The sequence below is a fragment of the Fringilla coelebs genome (assembly GCF_963513975.1).
Source record: "Fringilla coelebs genome assembly, chromosome: 24".
NCBI classification, from domain to species: domain Eukaryota; kingdom Metazoa; phylum Chordata; class Aves; order Passeriformes; family Fringillidae; genus Fringilla; species Fringilla coelebs.
In genome coordinates this window covers 7,014,178-7,034,354 of record NC_140050.1, presented here as the reverse complement: position 1 = coordinate 7,034,354, position 20,177 = coordinate 7,014,178, and the positions used below count along the sequence as shown (strand labels likewise).

The following is a 20,177-nucleotide window of genomic DNA, read 5'->3' as shown; positions in this document are numbered from 1 at the left end:
TCCAGGGGGGTTTGAGGGGGGATCAGTCCAAATTTGGGCCGTGCCTCAGTTTCCCCGGATGGGAAAACCCTGTTCGGTACTAAAGGCAAAGGGTGGGGGTCCCCAGTGTCCCCTCCCAGTGGGGGGACAGCGGGTGCCATCCTGGGGTGTCCTGTGGGGTGACAGCACTGGGGGGACACGGGACGGGGACGTGGAGACCCCGGGAATGAGGCCTGTCCTGGTGACACTGGTGACAGGGGACACACACGGGGGTGACCCTTGGGGACACACCCAGAGCTGTCCCCGGGGGCTCACAGGAAGGGAGCCCGGGGCAGGAGGGGCACAGAGCCCCGGGGCAGCGGCAGCCGCCCCCAGGCCCAGCGCGGCCGCTCGGGCAGGGGGCACCGGGGGGGCCCGGGAGGGCCCGGCGGGCAGCAGGGGCAGCAGCAGCCGAGGCCGTACAGGGCGTAGGGGTGGAAGTAGCCGACGTTCACCCTGCCAGGGGAAACAGAGCGGGGTCAGCGCCGAGACTCAAACGCCTCCTCGGGGCCCCCAGACCCTCAGAGCCCCTCAGAGCCCTCAGAGCCTTCAGAGCCCCTCAGAGCCTTCAGAGCCCTCAGAGCCCCTCAGAGCCCTCAGAGCCCCGGAGCCCCTCAGAGCCCCTGGAGCCCCTCAGAGCCCCCAGAGCCCCCAGAGCCCTCCGGCCCCCTGACCTGCGGACACGGCGCCGGGCCCGCCGCCGGTGGTAGTCGCCCTTGGCAAAGTCCTCCAGGTTGGCCGGGTGGATGGCCCAGAAATGGCCTTTGCCGTTGTCGCTGCGGCCGGCCTTGACGAAGCACTCGTTAAGGGACAGGTTGTGGCGGACGCTGTTGCGCCAGCTTTTCTCCTGTGTGCAGAAGGGTCAGCCAGGCCCAGAGGGGTCACTCAGGCCCAGAGGGGTCACTCAGGCCCCGAGAGGTCACTCAGGCCCAGAGGGGTCAGTCAGGCCCAGAGGGGTCAGTCAGGCCCCGAGAGGTCACTCAGGCCCAGAGAGGTCAGTCAGGGCGGAAGGGGTCACTCAGGCCTGGAGGGGTCACTCAGGCCTGGAGGGGTCACTCAGCCCCAGAGGGGTCACTCAGCCGCAGAGGGGTCACTCAGGCCGAGCCCCCGGCCCCTCCGTGCCCACCCCACCCCTGCAGAAGCCGGCCGGGGCTCGGCCAGCGGCTCTGGCGCTCTCCCGGAGGATCGGGGGCAGCCGACACCGGCAGGCTCAGGACCGAGCCCGGAGGCACCGACCCGGCCGGCCCCGAGCTCTGGGCCCTCCCGATGGATTTCCCGGCGGATCGGGCTCAGCGCAGTCGGCTCAGCTCCCCCGCCCAGTCCCCACCGCTCACCCCAAACCCTGGAAATCAGGAAATTCCCAGAAAACGCTCCCGGCCCCACAACCCAGCCCTCACCTTGTTCTTGAAGTAGGGGTAGTTGTCCATGATCCACTGGTAGATGTCGGACAGCAGCAGCTTCTTCTCGGGGGACGAGAGGATGGCGGTGGAGATGAGGGCGATGTAGGACTGCGCCGGTTTGTCCCCGGGCTCCGGCGGGGGCCGGGGGGCGCCCGGGGGGCTCCGCCCGGGGGGCTCCGGGCTGGGGGCGGCCCCGGCCCCCCGGCCCGACAGCAGGTACTCGATGGTGAAGGAGGCTCCGGGCGGGCGCCGGGGCGCAGGTGCTGCGTCCCCACCCGTGTCCCCAGCGGTGTCCCCCGTGTCCCCCATGGTGCAGGTGCTGCCGGCGAGTGCCGGCGCTCATGGCCTGGTAATTAGTGCAGATTACAGGGTTTGCTAATTGTGTTTTCACAAACGCGCTGCCCCCAAAGCGGGCTGTTTATCTGGCAAAGCCCCGGCTTTAACGGGATTTGGGCCCTTAAGCCTCATAAATAAAATGATTAATCCGCTGGAGGTGGAGGAATTCAAAGTGGCACCGAGGAGGTGCCCGTGGGGACGGGGCTGGGGGTGCCAGGGGGTCCGGCTGCCCCCCAAAACCCGGGGGAGAACCTGGAGGAGGGTTGGACTGCCCCAGAGCCCTCCAGGCTCCGTTTGGGGCAATCCTGGAGATCCTGGGAGATCTGGGGATGTCCAGGGAAATGCTGGGATTGCCCCAGGACCCTCCTGCCATGCATGAAAACCCCCTAGTGTCATTTTGGGATGAGCTGGGAGTGATGCTGAGGCCCCTCTGGAGAGTTCAGGAGCCTGGGGGAGATCCTGGGAAACCCCAGGAAGGTTGGGGAGGCCCTGTGGGAAGATTTTCCCTGGAAACAGCCTGGGGATGTTGAGTGAGATCCTTGGGACCCCCTGGGAGAAGATCCTGGAGACCCCCAGTGAGATCCTGGGCAATCCTGAAAAGCCCAGGGAGATCCTGGAGACCCTGGGGTGAGAAATCCCAACACACTTACACAGAATTAAATGTAAATCTTTCATTTTATTTAACAAACACTATAATTTGAAGAATGTGTACTGAGGGAAAGAAAAATAATTTTCTTTTTTTTTTGTTTCTTTTGTTTTTTTTTTCTCTTCTCTTTACAAAACAAAGAAGAAAAAAAAACAGGATATAAGAAAAAAAAAATAAAACCAACATATGTACAGGAAGAGCTGGCCAACTCCAACAGAAAGCACTAAAACAAGCATGGTGTTTCCAAACAGTTGCTTGGCCTGGAAAATTTAAAAGCAATTAAATTAGAATAAAAATATTAGGAAAACAACTGGACTCTAAAGCTACTGTGCAGCCAGGGCCGCGAGCACAGAACTTTGTACAGTAAAATTAATCTGGGAGCTCTACCCGGGTTTTTGTCAGTTGTTTTCATCCCCCTTTTCCCACCCCCACCCCCGTTTCAACCTGAAAACATATTGCTTACAGCCAGGAAAGAGAAGGAAAAGCAAAGCCTGGGGCCAAGGGGTGCAGGTGTCCCTGTGGGAGAGGGAGCAGGAGCTGCTCCGGGTCCTCCCTTCCAGGCCTGGGCAAAGAGGGGGTTTGATCCCCACCCTTCCCATTCCAGGCCTGCAGACAAAACCCAGCCAGGCAGGAGGGGAGAATCCCCCTCCCACAGGGGCTCAGGGACCCCCACCCCATTTGGGAGATGGGGGTTTGGGAGAGGAGCCCCCAGGCTGGCAGGGGACCCCTCCTCACTGTGGAGAGGGGTCTTTGCTTTTGGGCAAGTGGCCAACGAGGATTTAGGGCAGCTCTGGCTGGACCTCGGGGGCTTTTCCCTCCAGGTGGGATTGGCCACGTGTGGAATTTTCTGGAGTGAGGGGGAAGTGCTGGGAAAGGCACCAAGACCCCCCTCTCTGTGCCCCCCTGGCTACTGGGGTGAGGGATGGAGGGTTTGGGGTGCCCAGAGCAGGGGAAGGAAGGATGGAGGGTTTGGGGTACCCTGAGGGAAGGATAAAGGGAGGATGGAGGGTTTGGGGTACCCTGAGGGGAGGATAAAGGGAGGATGGAGGGTTTGGAGTACCCTGAGGGGAGGATAAAGGGAGGATGGAGGGTTTGGGGCACCTTGAGGGGATGCTAAAGGGAGGATGGAGGGTTTGGGGTACCCTGAGGGGAGGATAAAGGGAGGATGGAGGGTTTGGGGCACCTTGAGGGGATGCTAAAGGGAGGATGGAGGGTTTGGGGTACCCTGAGGGGAGGATAAAGGGAGGATGGAGGGTTTGGGGTACCCTGAGGGGAGGATAAAGGGAGGATGGAGGGTTTGGGGTACCCTGAGGGGAGGATAAAGGGAGGATGGAGGGTTTGGAGTACCCTGAGGGGAGGATAAAGGGAGGATGGAGGGTTTGGGGTACCCTGAGGGGAGGATAAAGGGAGGATGGAGGGTTTGGGGTACCCTGAGGGGAGGATAAAGGGAGGATGGAGGGTTTGGGGTCTGGCAGTGCCCAGCAACACCAAGACCCTCGGGGGTCTCAGGCCAGCACCGGGCACAGGGACACGGCCCCTGCTCCTCACCCAGCCCAGGGGCAGGGCCAGCTCCCTGCCGGGGTTCTCCTGAGCTCCAGGGGGAAAAGCCAGCGAGGTCCAGAGCAAACCAGAGCCGGGAGGAGCCAGTGGGAACAGCAGAGCTGACGCAGAGGCCGGGACAGAAACTCTCCAAGACAAAGTCAAAAAGGTGACGCTTCGCAAACTCAAAAGCAACAACGTTTTGCCACCAAAGAGCACAGGAGGAGCTTTGGCTCTGGGGCCAAAGGCTGGGACAGAGAAGTGGAGGGGCCGGAGCGGCGGCAGCGCCCGGGCCCCGCCCTCGCACCCGCCCGCGACGGGCTCGGGACTCAAAGAAACCTGAATTGGAGTTACCGAGGTAGTTGGCTAAAAACTGAGATTCCCCCACCCGGCATTTTCTGGAAGGACCCCCCTGCCCTGCTCCTGCTCATGGTGCCAGGTGTGCCCAGGTGTGGGGGTGGCCTGCAGGTCACTGTCCCCATCCCCGGGTCTGGGGGTGTCCTGCAGGTCAGTGGGGGTGTCCTGCAGGTCACTGTCCCCAGGCCTGGGGGTGTCCTGCAGGTCACGGCCGCCGCCTCCAGAACCAACCTCAACGAAAAGGGAATGCGCAGCCCTTGTCAGTCTTCAAAAACACCAAAGTTATTGCACTTCAAAAATACAACAGATCTGTGGTTCGAGCCCCCCCCCTCCCACCCCCCGCCCCCCCCATGGCTTCTGCTCAACTAAAACGAGTCACTACTGCACAAATTTCTACACTTCCCTTGGGATTAGGTTAAAATTCCAAACGTGTCTCTTTACATGAGGTGCAGAGCTGCTGGAGCTCCGAGCTAGAACAGTGCCACTTCAACTGGACATCTCACCCCTGGCACCCCATGCCCCCAGTCCCACCCCTACAAACCCCCCCTCTATCCTCTGGGTTATACAACCCCCCCAGAGCCCTCCCCGCTCCCCCCCTCCCGCCCCGCCCCGGACTCACACGTCCAGCAAAACCTTTAGATTAATTAAGGAATGGTTAATTAACAAGAGGATCAAACTGCACACGGCTTTGGAGATGCAGGGGTGGGTGTCCTGGAGGTGTGCAGGGGAGCTCCCCCGATCCCGGGATCCAGGTGAGGGAGGATCCTGCCTGGCTTAAGACACTTTCTTTACTTCAGGCTCCAGTTCAGGGTCAGGCTCTGAGTGGGGTCGTTTTCCAACCAAGAAGCAGCTCAATGGTTTTTGTTTTTTGTTTTGTTTGTGTCGTTTTTTGTTGTTTTTTGTTTTTCTTTTTTCTCTCGTTTTAATGAGTAATTTGGAATAGGAAAGTCACAGGAGATGAGGGAGGGAGGGAGATGAGGTGGGAGAGGACGTTCTCCCCCTCCTCCAGTTTAATAAGCACCAGAGTATTCAAGTCTGTCCGTTGGGAATTCCGAGCCGCGGCTGCAGTCAGCAGGCAGAGACTAAACCTTTCTCATAAGAGCAGTGTCGTTTGGGCTGGGGTCCCTCATCATCATCATCCTCCTCCTCATCCTCCTCCTCATCCTCCTCCGAGGATGAGCTGTCCAGTGTTAAATCCACAACATCCGCCGGGGCTTTGCCGTTCTCGCCGGTGCCGTTGGCAGTGGCCAGGAGCCCGTTCACCTCCGAGGAACCTGGCACGGGGAGGAGGAGATGAAACCACGCTTGTCCAGCTCAGGGAAGGATCCATCACTCCTGGCTGGCCAGCCTGGACAAGGGAGGGCTCCAGGGAGAGCTCAGAGCCACTTCCAGAGCCTAAAGGGGCTCCAGGAGAGCTGGAGAGGGACTGGGGACAAGGGATGGAGGGACAGGACCCAGGGAATGGCTTCCACAGACAGAGGGAATACTGGGGAGAAATTCTTCCTTGTGAGGGTGGGCAGGCCCTGGCACAGGGTGCCCAGAGCAGCTGTGGCTGCCCCTGGATCCCTAAAGTGTCCAAGGCCAGGCTGGACAGGGCTTGGAGGAACCTGGGATAGTGGAAGGTGTCCCTGCCATGGCAGGGGGTGGGACTGGATGATCCTGCAGGTCCCTCCCAACCCAAGCCATTCTGGAATGGTGTGATTTCCCCCAGGGAGTCTCACCTAGAACCAGGATTGGACACTGAGGGCTGCAGCTCCGCTCCTTCTCGGCTCGGATGGGGCACCAGGAGCCATCCACCAGGTACTCGATCTCATCTGCATCTTCACATTCTGTCAGGATCTTGGACAGGAGCCTGCAGAGGGGACAGCAGGAGCTGTCACACCCCTGGCAATCAGCAGGGTGTGTGCAGTGACCCTGGATGCAAAAGGAACCTGCTGCTGGCTCCTGAGCTGAGAGCCCTTGGAGTCATGGACTTTATTCCCCATAAAACCAGCGCAGGCTCCGACAGTGCAAATCCATCCCAGCCCTTCCTGTCCATGCACCCAAATCATCAACTACCAGCTTAATTAGCTGCAATTAAAGACAGTTTTGCCTCTTCACCCAGTTTCTCAGGCACTGCTTCCAAGCAGGCAGCTGCTGCTCCATCCCATGGGACATTCCCAGCAAGGCTTTAGCAAAAGGTGAGATATCCTTTGGCATTAGGAAATCAGCAATCCAACAAACAGCACTTCCCTTCCTTCCTAGTTTTATTTCCCAAATCTCCACAATAGCCACCAGAACAACATTCCTGCATCAGGAACACCATGAAACCATAAAAATACACCTGGAATGAGGCCCTGATTCCAGAGAAACTGGGGACTTGCTTTATTCCCTGTGTCCCACCGTTGGCCTGGGATGTTTATTTGGAAATGCTGCTCTGCCAGACCTCACTCTCTCCTGGACTTGAACACTTTCCTTCAGGAGGAAGGAGAACTCCTAGTGGAAAGACTTCCAAGGTCAGGAAAACTTTGTGGCACCCCAGTGGGAGAGTTTCAGCTTTCCCCAGCTCCTGTAGGCATTGTTCCCACAGTCAATCCCATCACCAGCACAGCAACCACCAAGGTGCAGCTCCCAAAAAGCTGACAAGGCCCTGAGGATGCCAGACCTGACCAACCACCTCCCTCCCCGCTCAGGAGCCTCCGGCTCTTTCTTGATTCTCAGCACCCAGCTGAGTGCCAGCTTCCCTCTCTCACTTCCAGGGAATCTGGGAAGGACTTCACCCAACAGAACTGGCATCAAATCCAGCCCTGAGCAGGGACAAAAGTCTGCTGAGCCTTCCCCAGGGACATCCTGCTGCTCCTCATGCAGGACACAGGCACGGCTGACCCATGTGGGTTCCACAATCCCACCCCTCGCAGCTTCCCCTTCATCTCCCCCCGTCAGAGATCTCCAAGGAACTGGATTTTCCTGTCAGGGTTGGCCAGGGGACAAAGCAAACAGGTTATCTGTGCTGAGGCTGCTCCAGGCTGCCTGGAAAGCCACAGCTCCTGCATCTGCCCAGGGCCCACAAAGGCAGCGACGCTCCAGGAGCCCTCGGTGAGGCTGGGAACAGACTGGTCTGCTCACTGTGCCAGGGGAGCTGGAGCCACCCCAAACAGCGCTCCAAACTCTCCCTGCTCTTGAGAGAGCCTGCAGTGGAGGCCAATCACACAGCCACCAGGGTGGAGATCATTTCCCAGCAGGCAGGAACCACGTGGGTTGTTCCACCGCCCTTGGCCAGCACCACAAGGTCCCAGTGGTCTCAGTCTACAGAAGGCTCCCAGCATTTGGGGGCACAAAGCTGCTTCCAAACTCACCCCAAAGTGCTGCACCACAAGCCTGTTCCCCCCTAGCCCTTGCTCTAACACACCAAAACACTGAAACCAGAATATTATGCACCAGCAGAATAAACTTTCAACAGTTTCAAAGTGAACTTCAGCCAAGAGCTGGATGCTGCATCCAGTGGGGAAGGGGAAAGGGCAGAGAGGTGCAAAACTCACCCATCAATGATGAGCTGGTCGTAGGGGGCAGGTTTGTCACACACAGGGCACATCCACGTGGGCTTTTTCTCATTCATCTGTAGGTAGAAGACGGCATCAAAGCACTGCAGGTGTGCACAGGTCTCGGCTCGGCACGGCACTGACAGGCGCATCTTCACCAGCTGTGGGAGCAGAGAGCAGAGCATCAGCCAGGACACCTGGCAAGGAACCCCCAGATCCCCTAAGAAGGAAAAACATTTGTGACTTTGCAAAGCTGGTCTGGGAGCGTGGCTTGGGTTCTTGACAAAACCAGACTAAAGCAGAGCTGGAGCTCCTTGGTTCTGGATTAAACTGGGAGAGCTGGGTTCCAGTGCCTGAAGGGGCTCCAGGAGAGCTGGAGAGGGACAAAGGATGGAGGGACAGGACACAGGGAACGGCTTCCACTGCGAGGGAATATTGGGAAGGGATTCCTGGCTGTGAGGGTGGGCAGGCCCGGGCACAGGGTGCCCAGAGCAGCTGTCGCTGCCCCTGGATCACTGGAAGTGTCCAAGGCCAGGCTGGAGCAGCCTGGGACAGTGGGAGGTCCCTTCCCAAGACACTGGATGGTTTTAAGCTCCCTTCCAGCCCAAACCCCAACTCCACGAGGAGCCTGCAGGGTCTCACCGGACAGATGAGGGACACTCGGACCCCGGTGGTGGCGATTTCACTGTCAGGGTCCAGGCGTAGCTTCTCCTTCACTGCAGGGAGAGCAGAGGACACGGCATTTAACAAAACTCAGCCCCTGGCAGCACTGGGGGAGCAGCTCACCCCAGCCCTGGGGTGTGTGTGGATCCCTTTCCCTGTCAGGGAGGGAATGAACCCCAGGTCCTGAGCTCAGTGGCAGCAGGATGGGGGGAAATGTCTCCCCCTGGCACTTCCAGCTCAGAGCAAGTCCCCCCACAAGTCAGCAAACAAACCGAGAGGCAAAACACATCCCATCCTTTTGCCAGCAGGTTATCAAGCCTCCTCTCAGCTCTGCTGGGCTGCCACTCCTTGGCCTCTACACTGGCACCTCTTTATTCCAGAACATTCCACAGGAACCACAAACAAGACCAGAGGTACCCAGGCAGACAGCTCAGAGCAAGACAGCCATGCAAGACCAGGCACAGCAGCTATCCAGCACAGATCTGGGAAGAATCAATGTTAGGAAAGGAGGAATCCTGCCCCTGCTGCTGCAGCCTGAAAGGAAAACCCAGAGGAGCAGCAGGGAAACCAAAGAAAGCAGCAGATGGGCAGGTCCCACGTGTGCAGGTCCCACACCAAGGTGCAAAAATCAACAAAACGAGCTTTGAACTGCTCCCCAAGTCCTGAGGAGGAGCTGCTGCTCCCACTGCTGCCTGCAATGCCTCTGACACTTCCATCACCGTTTTTCTTTGGAGCAAGTCAACCATTTCTTTTGACCTTTTCAGATCATAACAAGATGTCTCCAGACAATGAGGCTACATGCAGCTCTGCAACACCCAGCTTTAATTAGAGAGTGACTTCTCAGATGTGAAATTCCCAGGAGATTACAAGATTTGGGCTTGTTTTCCTCACATTAGGAGCCTTTTCATCCAAGCTTAATTTTTTATGAAGTTCTTTGTAAGAGCTTTCTCTGCACATCAATTACTGGGAGACCTGGGAAGGAGAATTTTCTAGGATCTCCAGATCAGGATTTTGGATCCAAAGCCATAATCTGTTCTCAGACAATGTTCCTGTATTAAGTTCTACAGAATTTTATGCAAAGCAAGATGAGTCAGCAGTGAGATGTGACTGAAGCCAAAGGACAGCTTCAGTGACAGGGAATTATTTGCAGAGCAGGCCAGAGCTAGAAAAGCAAAGTTCAGGATCTCCTCAGGTTGGCCCGTTCTGGATATCCAAACAACTTCCAAGCACGAAAACATGAAGGAGCTGAAATAAGAGATTGCTCTTATTTGGTTTTATTTAAAGTCACAAATACAACTGATCCCTGCCTGAAATCCAGGTGTCTGCAGGCTGGATACACCTGGAATCAACACCTTCCCTGAGAACTACCATCCACCTCCAAGACTGGCAGGCTGAGGAAGTTCAGCCTGGAGAAGGTTGGGTGGAGATCTCCCAGCAGCACTGCAGTCCCTGAAGGGGCTCCAGGGATGCTGGAAAGGGGCTCTTCATTAGGAACTGTAGTGACAGGACAAGGGAGAATGGCTTGAAGAGAGGAAACTGGGGTTAAGATGTGCAGGAGAAATTCCTCCCTGTGGTAAGGCCCTGGCACAGGGTGCCCAGAGCAGCTGTGGCTGCCCCTGGATCCCTGGCAGTGCCCAAGACCAGGCTGGACAGGGCTTGGAGCAGCCAGGGACAGCGGGAGGTGTCCCTGCCCATGGCAGGGGTGGCACTGGATGAGCTTTAAGGTCCTTCCAACCCAAACTATGCTGGGATTCTCCTCCTTATCCTTGGGAGGAGTTTTCCAGGATCTGGACAGTTTTAAAGACCATCAGGATCACAGGGTCAGTTCTCCCACGCAGAATGAAACAGTGAGAATGTTTTGTCCAGCAACATGAGAAACTGGGAATCTTCCACACTCATGAGCTCCAAGTCATAATCTTCCATTCCACCTTGGAAAAGTAATTTCCCCTCATTTCCAGTAATGTTTTACATGAGCCTCATACCAGGAGGATTTACCTGAGTGGTTTGGGATAAGCATCTCTGGGGACCATCTCTTCTCTGAAGCTCTCAAGGCATATCAAAGTGCTGCTGGTGACATCCCACTGCCACCCCAAGGAGTCCCAGGGACTGGGGCAGCAGGACATTGTCACCAGGATCCCTTGCTCCAGAAATCTCCTTTGGGAATCCCGAGGTCAGTGCTGCTCATACTGACTCAGCTGAAGGCATGAAGCCCTTCCAGTCACAACGACACCGGCACAAATCCTACAGCCAACTACAGAGCTGCCGCAGAGCCACCAGAACCACGGCTTGGGGTGACCTCCCACGGCTCACACACAGCTCAGCAAGTCTGTTCAGATAAAAAGTGGGGTTTACACAGCTGGAGGGAAGCAGAGGTGTGAAAGGTGGTGGTTATTCCCCAGCAGGCTGCAGACAGGCCCTTCCTGAGCCACTCACCCAGCGCTTTGCAGAGCTCCGGGTGTTTGATGCCGATGGTTTTCAATCTCTGCAGCAGCTCTGCTGAGGTCATCTGCCGCACCAGGTACAGCCCCACCGAGTAGCTCTGGGGAGAGAGGGAGGAGAGGATGAGCAGGCTGCTCTGCAGGGCTGCCCCGGCAGCTCTGGGGGCTCCCTGGGCTCTCACCTTGCCGTAGTTGCCCCAGGTGACCGTGATGCGGTTGGTGGCCGCCGACAGGTACATGAGGTGGGTGAGGTTGATGGGCCTGCAGGGCCTCTTGGGTTCCACCCCGGGTTTGTTTGAGGGGTAGTAGCCCTAGAGCAGGGAGATTAAGTACAGATATTTATTTTTTACTCAAGGTACATCTGTTGATCAGCTCCATTAAACTGCACTCAGCCCCAGGTCTCAGGGATGGGGGGAAGGAGCTGAGCACAGCTGGAGCACAAAGTAAACAGGATCGAGCCTTTCTACAGAACAGTTCATTAACAACATGGCTAATCCATTAAAAAATTAGCTTTAAACTAAGCAGTGCACTTCTATGGTGTAGCATTCATCAGGAAAGCCATTTCCTTCCACACTCCACACATTTCCCCCCTGATTTTCCCCCCCCAGTCCCCCAGTCCTCACCGGCACGGAGCAGTAGCTGTGGTTCACCTTGACGGCGATGTTGGGAGGGTACTGATCCTCCTGGGGGGAACTGGTGTCTGTGTAGCAGATTCTGGGCAGAAACAACACATCCCATAATATCTCAACACTCTGCACATCCCCAGCTCCCACAGGCCCTGTCCCAATCCCCAGCCCAATCCATGCTCCCTCAGCAGAGCCCATCCAGCTGGGACTCTGCTGTTTCTGCTCGAGGTTCAAAAGTGGAGAGTAAGATGCTCCTGTGAGGCCCAAGAACAAAAAGTTCACTGGAAATTCTCTCTGGAGCCACGAAATCCATGTTGGAACTTGCTAGAATGTTCCCTTCTCCCCTGCTGCCCCTGATGTTCAATGAGCCCAGCCCAGACCTACCTGAGCACCACCTGAACCGATTTCACACCGGGTTGCAACTCCCTGATAAACGAAAGAACAGAAAACCTCAAATTAATTATGTAAAAAAAAATCCTACCCCCAAAAGAATCACCCAAACCAGCTGCCAGACTCAAGAACTTTAGCTGTTCCTAATTTTTTAAAATAGAACTTCAAAAGATTACCTCACAGAATTTTATTTAAATTGTACAATTCCCCCTGCAAATATCAGTGGTCCTGTAATTATTTTTTTTTTCCTGATGCACCAATCTACAGCTTTTCTCTGGGTTTTAAAAACTGTTCAGGTGCCTTCTGGTGATTTGTGAGAATTTATAAAAACTGGGTTTTAAGGTCAGGTTTACCTGACAGTGTTCAAGACTCTCTGTGTTTAATTATTCAGCTGAAGCTGCTCATGCAAACCAAGGGACTGAATATTGCAACCTCCATCAGGGCTATTCCTGACAGGATTTTAACTGCAATCAGGAAAGAAATGGAAGACAGAAGAAGGATGTTTTACAGGAGGCAAAATAACCAAGATATTCTTCCCCCAGATCTTTAATTTATGACAAAGAGAAATATTCAAAGGTTTTATGTTGAATTTTTGGAGGAATTCTTCTGCGTGAAGGGAGCAGGTCAGCCAAGAGGAAACCTCCCTGCCTCCACTGCCACCTCTGAGGGGAGCCTTTGTTTGACTCAAAAGTTGCATCTGACAGAGGTCAGGGTAAATCCTAATCCGAGATGTTTCCTCGGGCAGCTCCTGCAGCCTCCTCCCCACCAAGGAAGTTCCTTTCAGATGCAAACAGCCTCACACTCTGCCTTTTGAACCTGGCCCAGAGGAAAGGCTGCAGACACTCACACCACGGCTCAGCAGAGAATTTAGGTCATCGATGATTTCATCCTGATTCTCCTGCCCAAATGCACCATTGCAGAGGGAGATTAGAGCAGCACAAGTGAAACTTAAGGACCTGGATGGGGAATCTGCAGCTCCCACTCCCCCCAAAGCTCTTTGCTGTACATGAGGAGCAGCCTGATGTCCTCACACAAATCCTATTCCCTTGCAGAGAACAAAAGCTTCCACAGGCAGGGAACACAGAGGAATGATGGAATGATGCAGCTGCATTTTCTGGAACTGTTAATACCCAGTGAGGAGTACCTGGAATTTCTGATCAGCTCCACTTGTCTTGGTGTTAATGCAAAAATGCACGGACTTTCCTGAAGCTTCTCATTATTCTGTGGAACTGAGGAGGGAAGCAAAGAGTGTCCATCAAACTGAGAACAGCAGCTCTGAGCACGAGGTGATTGTTATGCTCTGTTTATCTCCAAGTCTTGTCTTCTCCCACACCCCAGAACTGCAGTTTTCACCTGTTTTAGTAATTCTGCTTTGATTAGAGCTTTGCTCACTTATTCTCACTGTTCAGTGCAACCAGCACAGGCTTTGGATTTGATTTTTCTCTTTTTCAAATTATTTTTCCTGCCCTCAAATAACTCAAGAGCCATCAGCTCACCACATCAGTGGTGTCACAGTGTGACCACATCCTCAAGAAGCCCAAGAGGAGACCTGAGCCTGACACAAAAGCCCAAAACCAACCAGACTGAGCAGGCGGGTTCTGGAAAAGAAAGAAAACAACACCAGCAACAAAAAAGATTAGCTCAGATAATAAAAAAGCAACACAAAAAGCAGCTGGAAGAGACAAAACATGACTTCAAACCCCCTGACCTTGAGGGTGGGACAGCAGAGAGGCTGGAGAGAGCCCAGCATTAACTGGGGCCTTTTGCACACTGATAATTTTAATATCAAGTGCATTTAAAGTGGGGGAGATGAAGCTTGAGACGTGGGAAACTTTTGTTGCAACCTGTGCTTCAATCCAAACACGTTTTATTTTCAGTTTTGTGTCTCTAAGCAAAGTTCAGACCCTGAGCTGCTGAAAGTCATGGGAGGAACACAAAGAGGAAGTGCTAAAACAGCTTTTTTAAAATTATTTAGCAAGAAATGGGTGTTTGGCTTTGTCTCCCTTCCATTGCATGGCTATTCAAAGCCAACAGGAGTTCAGAAGGAGGAAAGTTCACTTTTGTACGAAAAAGAGGAGATGAAGGGAGGATAAAACCTCAGCAGCTCTTGGAAGACCTGGTGACAACTTGAGTCACTCCAGGTGCTTCCCCTTTGGTCCCTTTTCTGTTTTAAAAATGCAAATGGAACTTGCAAAAATACATTTCAGAAGTGAGAATTAAGATACCTTTGTGGAACTTTTTGTTTAATTCCAGTTTCCACCCAATATCTCCTGACAAAAATAACCAGCAGAAAGCAAAACATTTCATGAGGTATTTTTAGCAAGGACAGTAACAAAAAGTAATTTTAATGTTTCTGATTAAGAAACTGCCAATGAACTGAGTCCTACTGAATGTTCAGCCACACAAAGACAAAGCAAACCTGATGAGGAAAAGTGAGAAACTGCTCGTGGTTTATTTTGCATTTCTATCAGCTCGCTCTTCCTTCACACAAAAAATTAAATTGCTGCTGAAATGGAAACCCAAAATCTGGGAGGTGCAGCCTGGTCAGGTGTGAGACCTGAACCTCTGCTGGGGCTCAGCTCCTCCTGGCTCCACAGAAACCTCAGGGAAAATCAGCCAGAACCCTGCAGGGACCGGGCTGGCCCAGGGGAGGTGTCACCTACCAGGGCCAGAGGCTGCATTTAACGAGCCCTGGGCTCTGAGCTGATGCAGGGGACATTTAATGGCAACTTGGAACAAAACCTGGTAATCCCAGCCAGTGCACCCAGCCTCTTCTGGCTCTGGATGCTTCCACCTCTTGGAAATTTGTTTTCCTTCAGAATCCCATATTGGAATTGCTGACTAACACACATTTAACACTGAACAAACCATTCCCCACACAATTATCATGTTTGAGCTCGACTCTGTCACCACTCAGCTGTTTTGTCACAGCATTAACGCCTTCAAATGAAGAAGAAATTACATAAAATCTGACTAATTAGACCTTTATCTTTTTGTTTCTGCACAATCAAATCTTTATCTATTTTTTTCCCCCCAAGCCACAACAAATATATTTTCAGCAAAGCCAGGCCAGCTCAAGTTGCAGAATCATTTGGGAGAGAATTCTGACATTGCCACATGAATTTATGAGACACTCAGCAGAACTCAACTTCTCTGGACATGCTGAATTTGCTACCAGAACATTCTGTTTAACATCAGTTAACAACATGCTTTGTTTCTCCAAACTAAAATAATGAAAAATCAGTCTCCACACCCCAGGGAAAAAGCTCTTCTTCCAGTTTTACTGGTTACCCCTCAAATCACACAGCACCACACACAAATAACTGTGACAAGCACACACAGAAAAGGTCAAAAATACAGTTTGAGGTGTTGCCACCATCTTTTATCCATAGGATGCTTCAGGTCAGGGATTTTTAGTGCTGAAAACCAGCATTAGTGTGGAATGTGGCTCCACAATCCATGGGAACCAAACAAGGTGGGATTCCAAAGTGCCCACATTCTGGGGCTGAGAAAAATCCCAGGAGCAGAGGATTTGGATTGGAAGGAGCTGAAGGATCATCCCACTCCATCCCACAGGCAGGGACACCTTCCACTGTCCCAGGGTGCTCCCAGCTGGCCTTGGACACTTCCAGGGCAGCCACAGCTTCTCCTGCCCTGTGCCAGGGCCTCCCCACCCTCACAGGGAGGAACTGCTCCCCAATATCCCATCTAAATCTCTCCTCTTGTAGGTTGAAACCATTCCCCCTTTCCCAGAACTCTCCCTCTCTGTAAAAAGCCACTCTCCCTCTTTCATCAGTTACCTTTAAGCACTGGCAAGCCCAGAGATGAATATTGCTCTGTAAATTCTGAGCATGGGGGCAAAGAGAGGGGGGAAGAGAGAGAGAGAAAGGGGGAAGAAGAGAGAGAGGTGTCTCACCACCCCGACCATCAGCCTCTCCAGCCACACAACTTCAGAAAGTCCTTCAAAACACAACTTATTTATCAACTTATATTTATCAACTTTATTCAACTTCTTTACCAACACCCCCCCCAAACTCACCTAACTCTGTGGGCTTCAACAGCTCGTCCAGCGTGGTATAAAAGGGCAACTTGACCAAGCGAACCTCGGGCTTGGCCACTTTGGGGGGCAACCTGCCCAGTCCGTTCAGGTATTTGCCGTAGAGGGCAGGGTAGTCGATGTTGGTGGCGGGCAGGGTCCGGGGCACGGCGCTGCCGCGGTCGTAGGAGGAGTGCAGGGCCAGGGCCTCGGCACGGGGCGGCGCCGGCGGCGGCGCCACCTCCGAGCCCTTCTTCTTGTAGCGAGTCTCGTAGAGCTCCTTGATCTTCTTGAACACCTCGGGGCTGCAGTCAAACTGGACCAGCTGCAAAGCTCGGGTCACTAGTTCGTGTTTTAGTCCGCTTTTACTCCTGCCAACAAAACCCAGCAACATCTGAAGATCTGAGACTCGGAAACTCATCACCATGTTCTGGGGGATAAAAAATTAAAAGATGTTCTCATAGTTATAAAAGGCAAAGGTTTAGTTGTCACTTTATAACTACAAGGCAAGATATTAAAAGTTTCCCCTCAAAGAAAGACCCCAAACCTGTCCAAACCCAGTGCTGGCACCTGATTTTGGTTCCCATTTCTTGTTTGAGCAACACAAACACAGTGATCACCCACTGAAGGACAAAACCACCAGCACAGTCATCAAATGACTCAAAAATCACTTGGACATCCTCAAGACAGCTCAGCTGGAAGCAGGAGCGACCTTGAAGGTCTAAACCAAGAGGCCTTGCTTGTGGAAGAGCTCATGAACTCCTTCAGCAGCCTGAGGATCCAGAATTCCCAGAGAAACATGGAAACCTTCATCCCAAATGGTGCCAGTGCAAGGCACAGGGAGAAAATCAAAACGAGTTAGGTGAGGCTGAGGTGAACTGGGGCCACCAATCCTGGACTTCCAGATGGGAAAACCCCTCCAGAATCCTCCCTACATCCATGGGATCTTTAAAAAACTCACATATTTTAGAGTATGGAAGGGTACTGAGATTATTGAAGAGAGCAGTGTGTTCCCAGGAGAACAATGCTGAGCACTTCCCTGTGATCCCAGCCAGGAGCTGCCCTGCAATTATCAATTTCAGTGTCTGATAAGCAGCAAAACCCAGCTCAGGCTTCCAAAATTCCCTCTCTGTGGCAACTCAGGCCTGTAACTGTCAGCAGAGTCAAAGGCCACAAGGCAACCTCCCATCAGAAACCAGGAATTCCTCCTGTTGAAGCCACAGCTCCAGGCTGGCATTCCAGATCCCTAAACACCAAACCTTAAAATCACAAAAAAGTGGCTAATAAAGTACATGGGGTGGAAAATTCAAGCTGCCCTGGAAATGAACTTGGTAGATATCCACACATATTCCCTCCACATCCTTCCTGGTTTGTGGGGAATGTGGGAATTCAAGAAGAAACCCCACCAAAAAAAAATCCAGCAGATCTTCCCCAACCTCTACCCCACTCTGGAATTAATAATTAAAAAGAAAGCATAAAAGATAATCTGACAATCTTATCATTTCCTGGAATAAACCAGCTACAGATTTTTTTTTTTTAATTAAGAAATCTACAACTGTTTCCAGAAACATTTCACAGCCACTTTTGGATGTGTGGGAATTAGATGAGAGAGAGAAATGCCATTTGATTTTCTCTTTTTCCCTTACATATGTCATTTAATCTGAAAACCCAAAAGCTGTTATGTCACTGTCTGTAGTGAGAACTTCTGGGAGTCGTGATGAGTCCCAAAATATCCCTGATGAGAGGAAAAAAAGACTGATGACTAAAGAGGAGAGAAAAGATGTTTAATTGCCAGAAAGTCAGAATTTCAGAGCACTGGATTCATGGTGCTGCTACAGCAGACACCACCTGTGAAATCCTGGAGAAATCTACTTTGTGCCTCAGTTCTCTTCAACTCAAAAATAGAATCAGGATCATTAAGGTTGGAAAAGACCTCCAAGATTATCAAGTCTGATGAAATCCCACCAGGATCATTAAACTGCGCTAGGAAATGGAGAGAATCTTGTTGTCCCCGAGGGAATTGAGGATAAAAGGTGTATTTGGAAAGATAAATTCATCAAGACACAGCAGCAGGAGATACCAGGGCATCCCAGGAGCTCAGGAGACAGGAACTCCTCCTGTGGGAATTGCTCCTGGAGCACCTCACCCAGGACTCTTGGCCTGGAAAGTGCAGCTGGAGCCCAGAGTTTCCATTTCGAAGGAATTAATGATGATGAGATTTGAACAGCAACACAACAACAAACCTCAGACAAAGCAAACCGAGAGCTCGGGCTGCCCCGTGAGAGCAGGGAGAGCACATGGACCGCCGGGATTCCCGTTCCTCCCCTCAGAACCCTCGTGGGGGCGGCTCTGACCCCACCAAAAGCCTCTGCGGAGCCCGCGATGCCCGGGAAGCGCGTTCCGAGCTCCGGGACCGCAGGGGGAGCGCAGAGCCCCCCAAAAAGCCTCTCCCGCCGGGACGGCCGCGGCCATCCAGCCCCATCCCTGCCGAGGGGCTGCTCCTGCGGGCGGGGAGCGCTCCCCGGGGAACGCTTCCTTGGGAACACTTCCAGGGAACGCTTCCCGGCCGCCGCCGTTGCTCCTTAACCGCCCTCAGCACCGGCTGCCACCGGCCGCTGCCCCGGCTCCCGCAGGACCGGGATCCCGAGGGCACCGGGGAAAGCTCCCGGCGCTTCCCAAGGCACAAACCGCCTTGGAAACACAACTCCGAGCATGGATTCGCTTCGCCCCATCCCGGCGGGGCCCTGGGGCCGCTCCTGCCCCCGGCAGTGCCGTCCCAGCGGCTCCCGGACCCCCGCCCGCCGGACAGCTCCGCACCGAGCCGCTCCGCCCCGGGGCGGGCAGCGGGACCGGCGCGGGGGGCGCGCGGGCAGCGCCAGCGCTCCTTAATCCCGGCCATTAACGGGGGAGGCCCGCCGCGGGGGCAGCCCCGAGGAGGGCGGGCAGCACCGCGGGCCGGGCCGGTTCGGCCCCGGGAGGTCCGGCGGGGGCTGCGGCCCTGAGGCCGGGGCGGGGCAGTCTCTGAGGTAAAAAGGTGAGGGGGAGGCCGCGGAGCGCCGCTCCCGCGGTTCGCAGCGCCGCCCCCCGCCGTCCTCCCGCGCCGGGAGCCGCCCGGTGCCGGCCGGGCCCCGCGGGCGGGGCGGCGGCGCCGCTTCCCTCACCTTCGCCTCCACCAGCTCCGCCGCCATCTTGGACCTCCAGCGTCCACCGCGCCGGGCGCCGCCGCCGCCGGGTCACGTGACGCCCTCGCGCCGGGGGGAGGGCGGGGCCACGCCGCGAGCGCCGCCCAATCGGCGAGCGCGCCCCCCGCTCCCCGGCCACGCCCTCCGAGCCACGCCCCGCCAGGCCACGCCTCCCCCGGGAGTCTTAAAGGGGCCGCGCTCCGCTGAACCGGGGGAACGGCGGCGGGAGCGGGGGTGGGAGCGGAGGGGGCGGGGATGGAGGCGGCCCCGCGGGCACTCCGGGAGGGGGAGGGGGTGGGGGTGGGGGTGGGCAGGCGACGGGGGCTGCCCCCAAGATGGCGGCAGGTGGGTGCCCCAGGGCAGGGCAGGGCCCGGTGGGCTCGGCCTGAGGCTCCGCCGCCGTCCCCGGTGAGGAGGGAAGGGGATGGGGGGCTCTAGGAGAGGAGGGATGGCTGGGCAGGGCAGGGGGATCTCCTGGCCAAAATTTGCTCCATGGCAGCGACGTCCCAGAGACCCCCGGGCCTTCCTTCTCCAGTCGGTGTTTGTGCTGCTTTCTGCAACTTAACCTATCATTAATTAACAACGCCTTCCATATAATAGTAGTAATAAATATAATGATAATCATGATGATGATAATAATAATAATAATAATAATAATAACAATAATAATAATAAATATTTTGTGGCTTGCATCTTTCTCCCAATAGGCAGCTCCAATCTCTGCTCTGGGAGTAGGGACAGGAGCCAGGGAATGGTGGGAGCCGTGCCAGGGATTTGGGATGGAGCTGAGGGAAAGGTTCTGCCTCTGAGGGTGGCGGGCACTGCCCAGGCTCCCCAGGGAATGGGCACATTCCCAACCTGCCAGAGCTCCAGGAGCCTTTGGGCAACACTCTGGGACAGGGTGGGGTTGTTGGGGTGTTTGTGCAGGGCCAGGAGTTGGACTGGATGATTTCAGGGTAACTGCAGTGTTTGGGGTGAATTGCTGCACTGGGTGAGGTTTTCCAGCACTTTCCGTGCCATCGACCCCA

At 54.5% G+C, this 20,177-nt stretch overlaps 1 protein-coding gene across 1 annotated transcript; it reads right to left on the bottom strand.

Annotated features, from left to right (window-relative positions):
• Positions 1-4,960: 4,960 nt before the first annotated feature.
• PIAS4 (protein inhibitor of activated STAT 4) lies at positions 4,961-19,186 on the bottom strand. Its single transcript, XM_084221023.1, has 11 exons — positions 19,129-19,186; positions 15,971-16,397; positions 13,076-13,160; positions 11,926-11,967; positions 11,539-11,629; positions 11,098-11,226; positions 10,911-11,016; positions 8,457-8,530; positions 7,815-7,975; positions 6,018-6,148; positions 4,961-5,570 (listed from the first exon to the last, which is right to left on the bottom strand). Exons 1-11 carry the CDS (start codon positions 19,153-19,155, stop codon positions 5,365-5,367), a joined length of 1,479 nt encoding a protein of 492 aa, XP_084077149.1. The 5' UTR covers positions 19,156-19,186; the 3' UTR covers positions 4,961-5,364.
• Between the last annotated feature and the right edge of the window lie 991 nt (positions 19,187-20,177).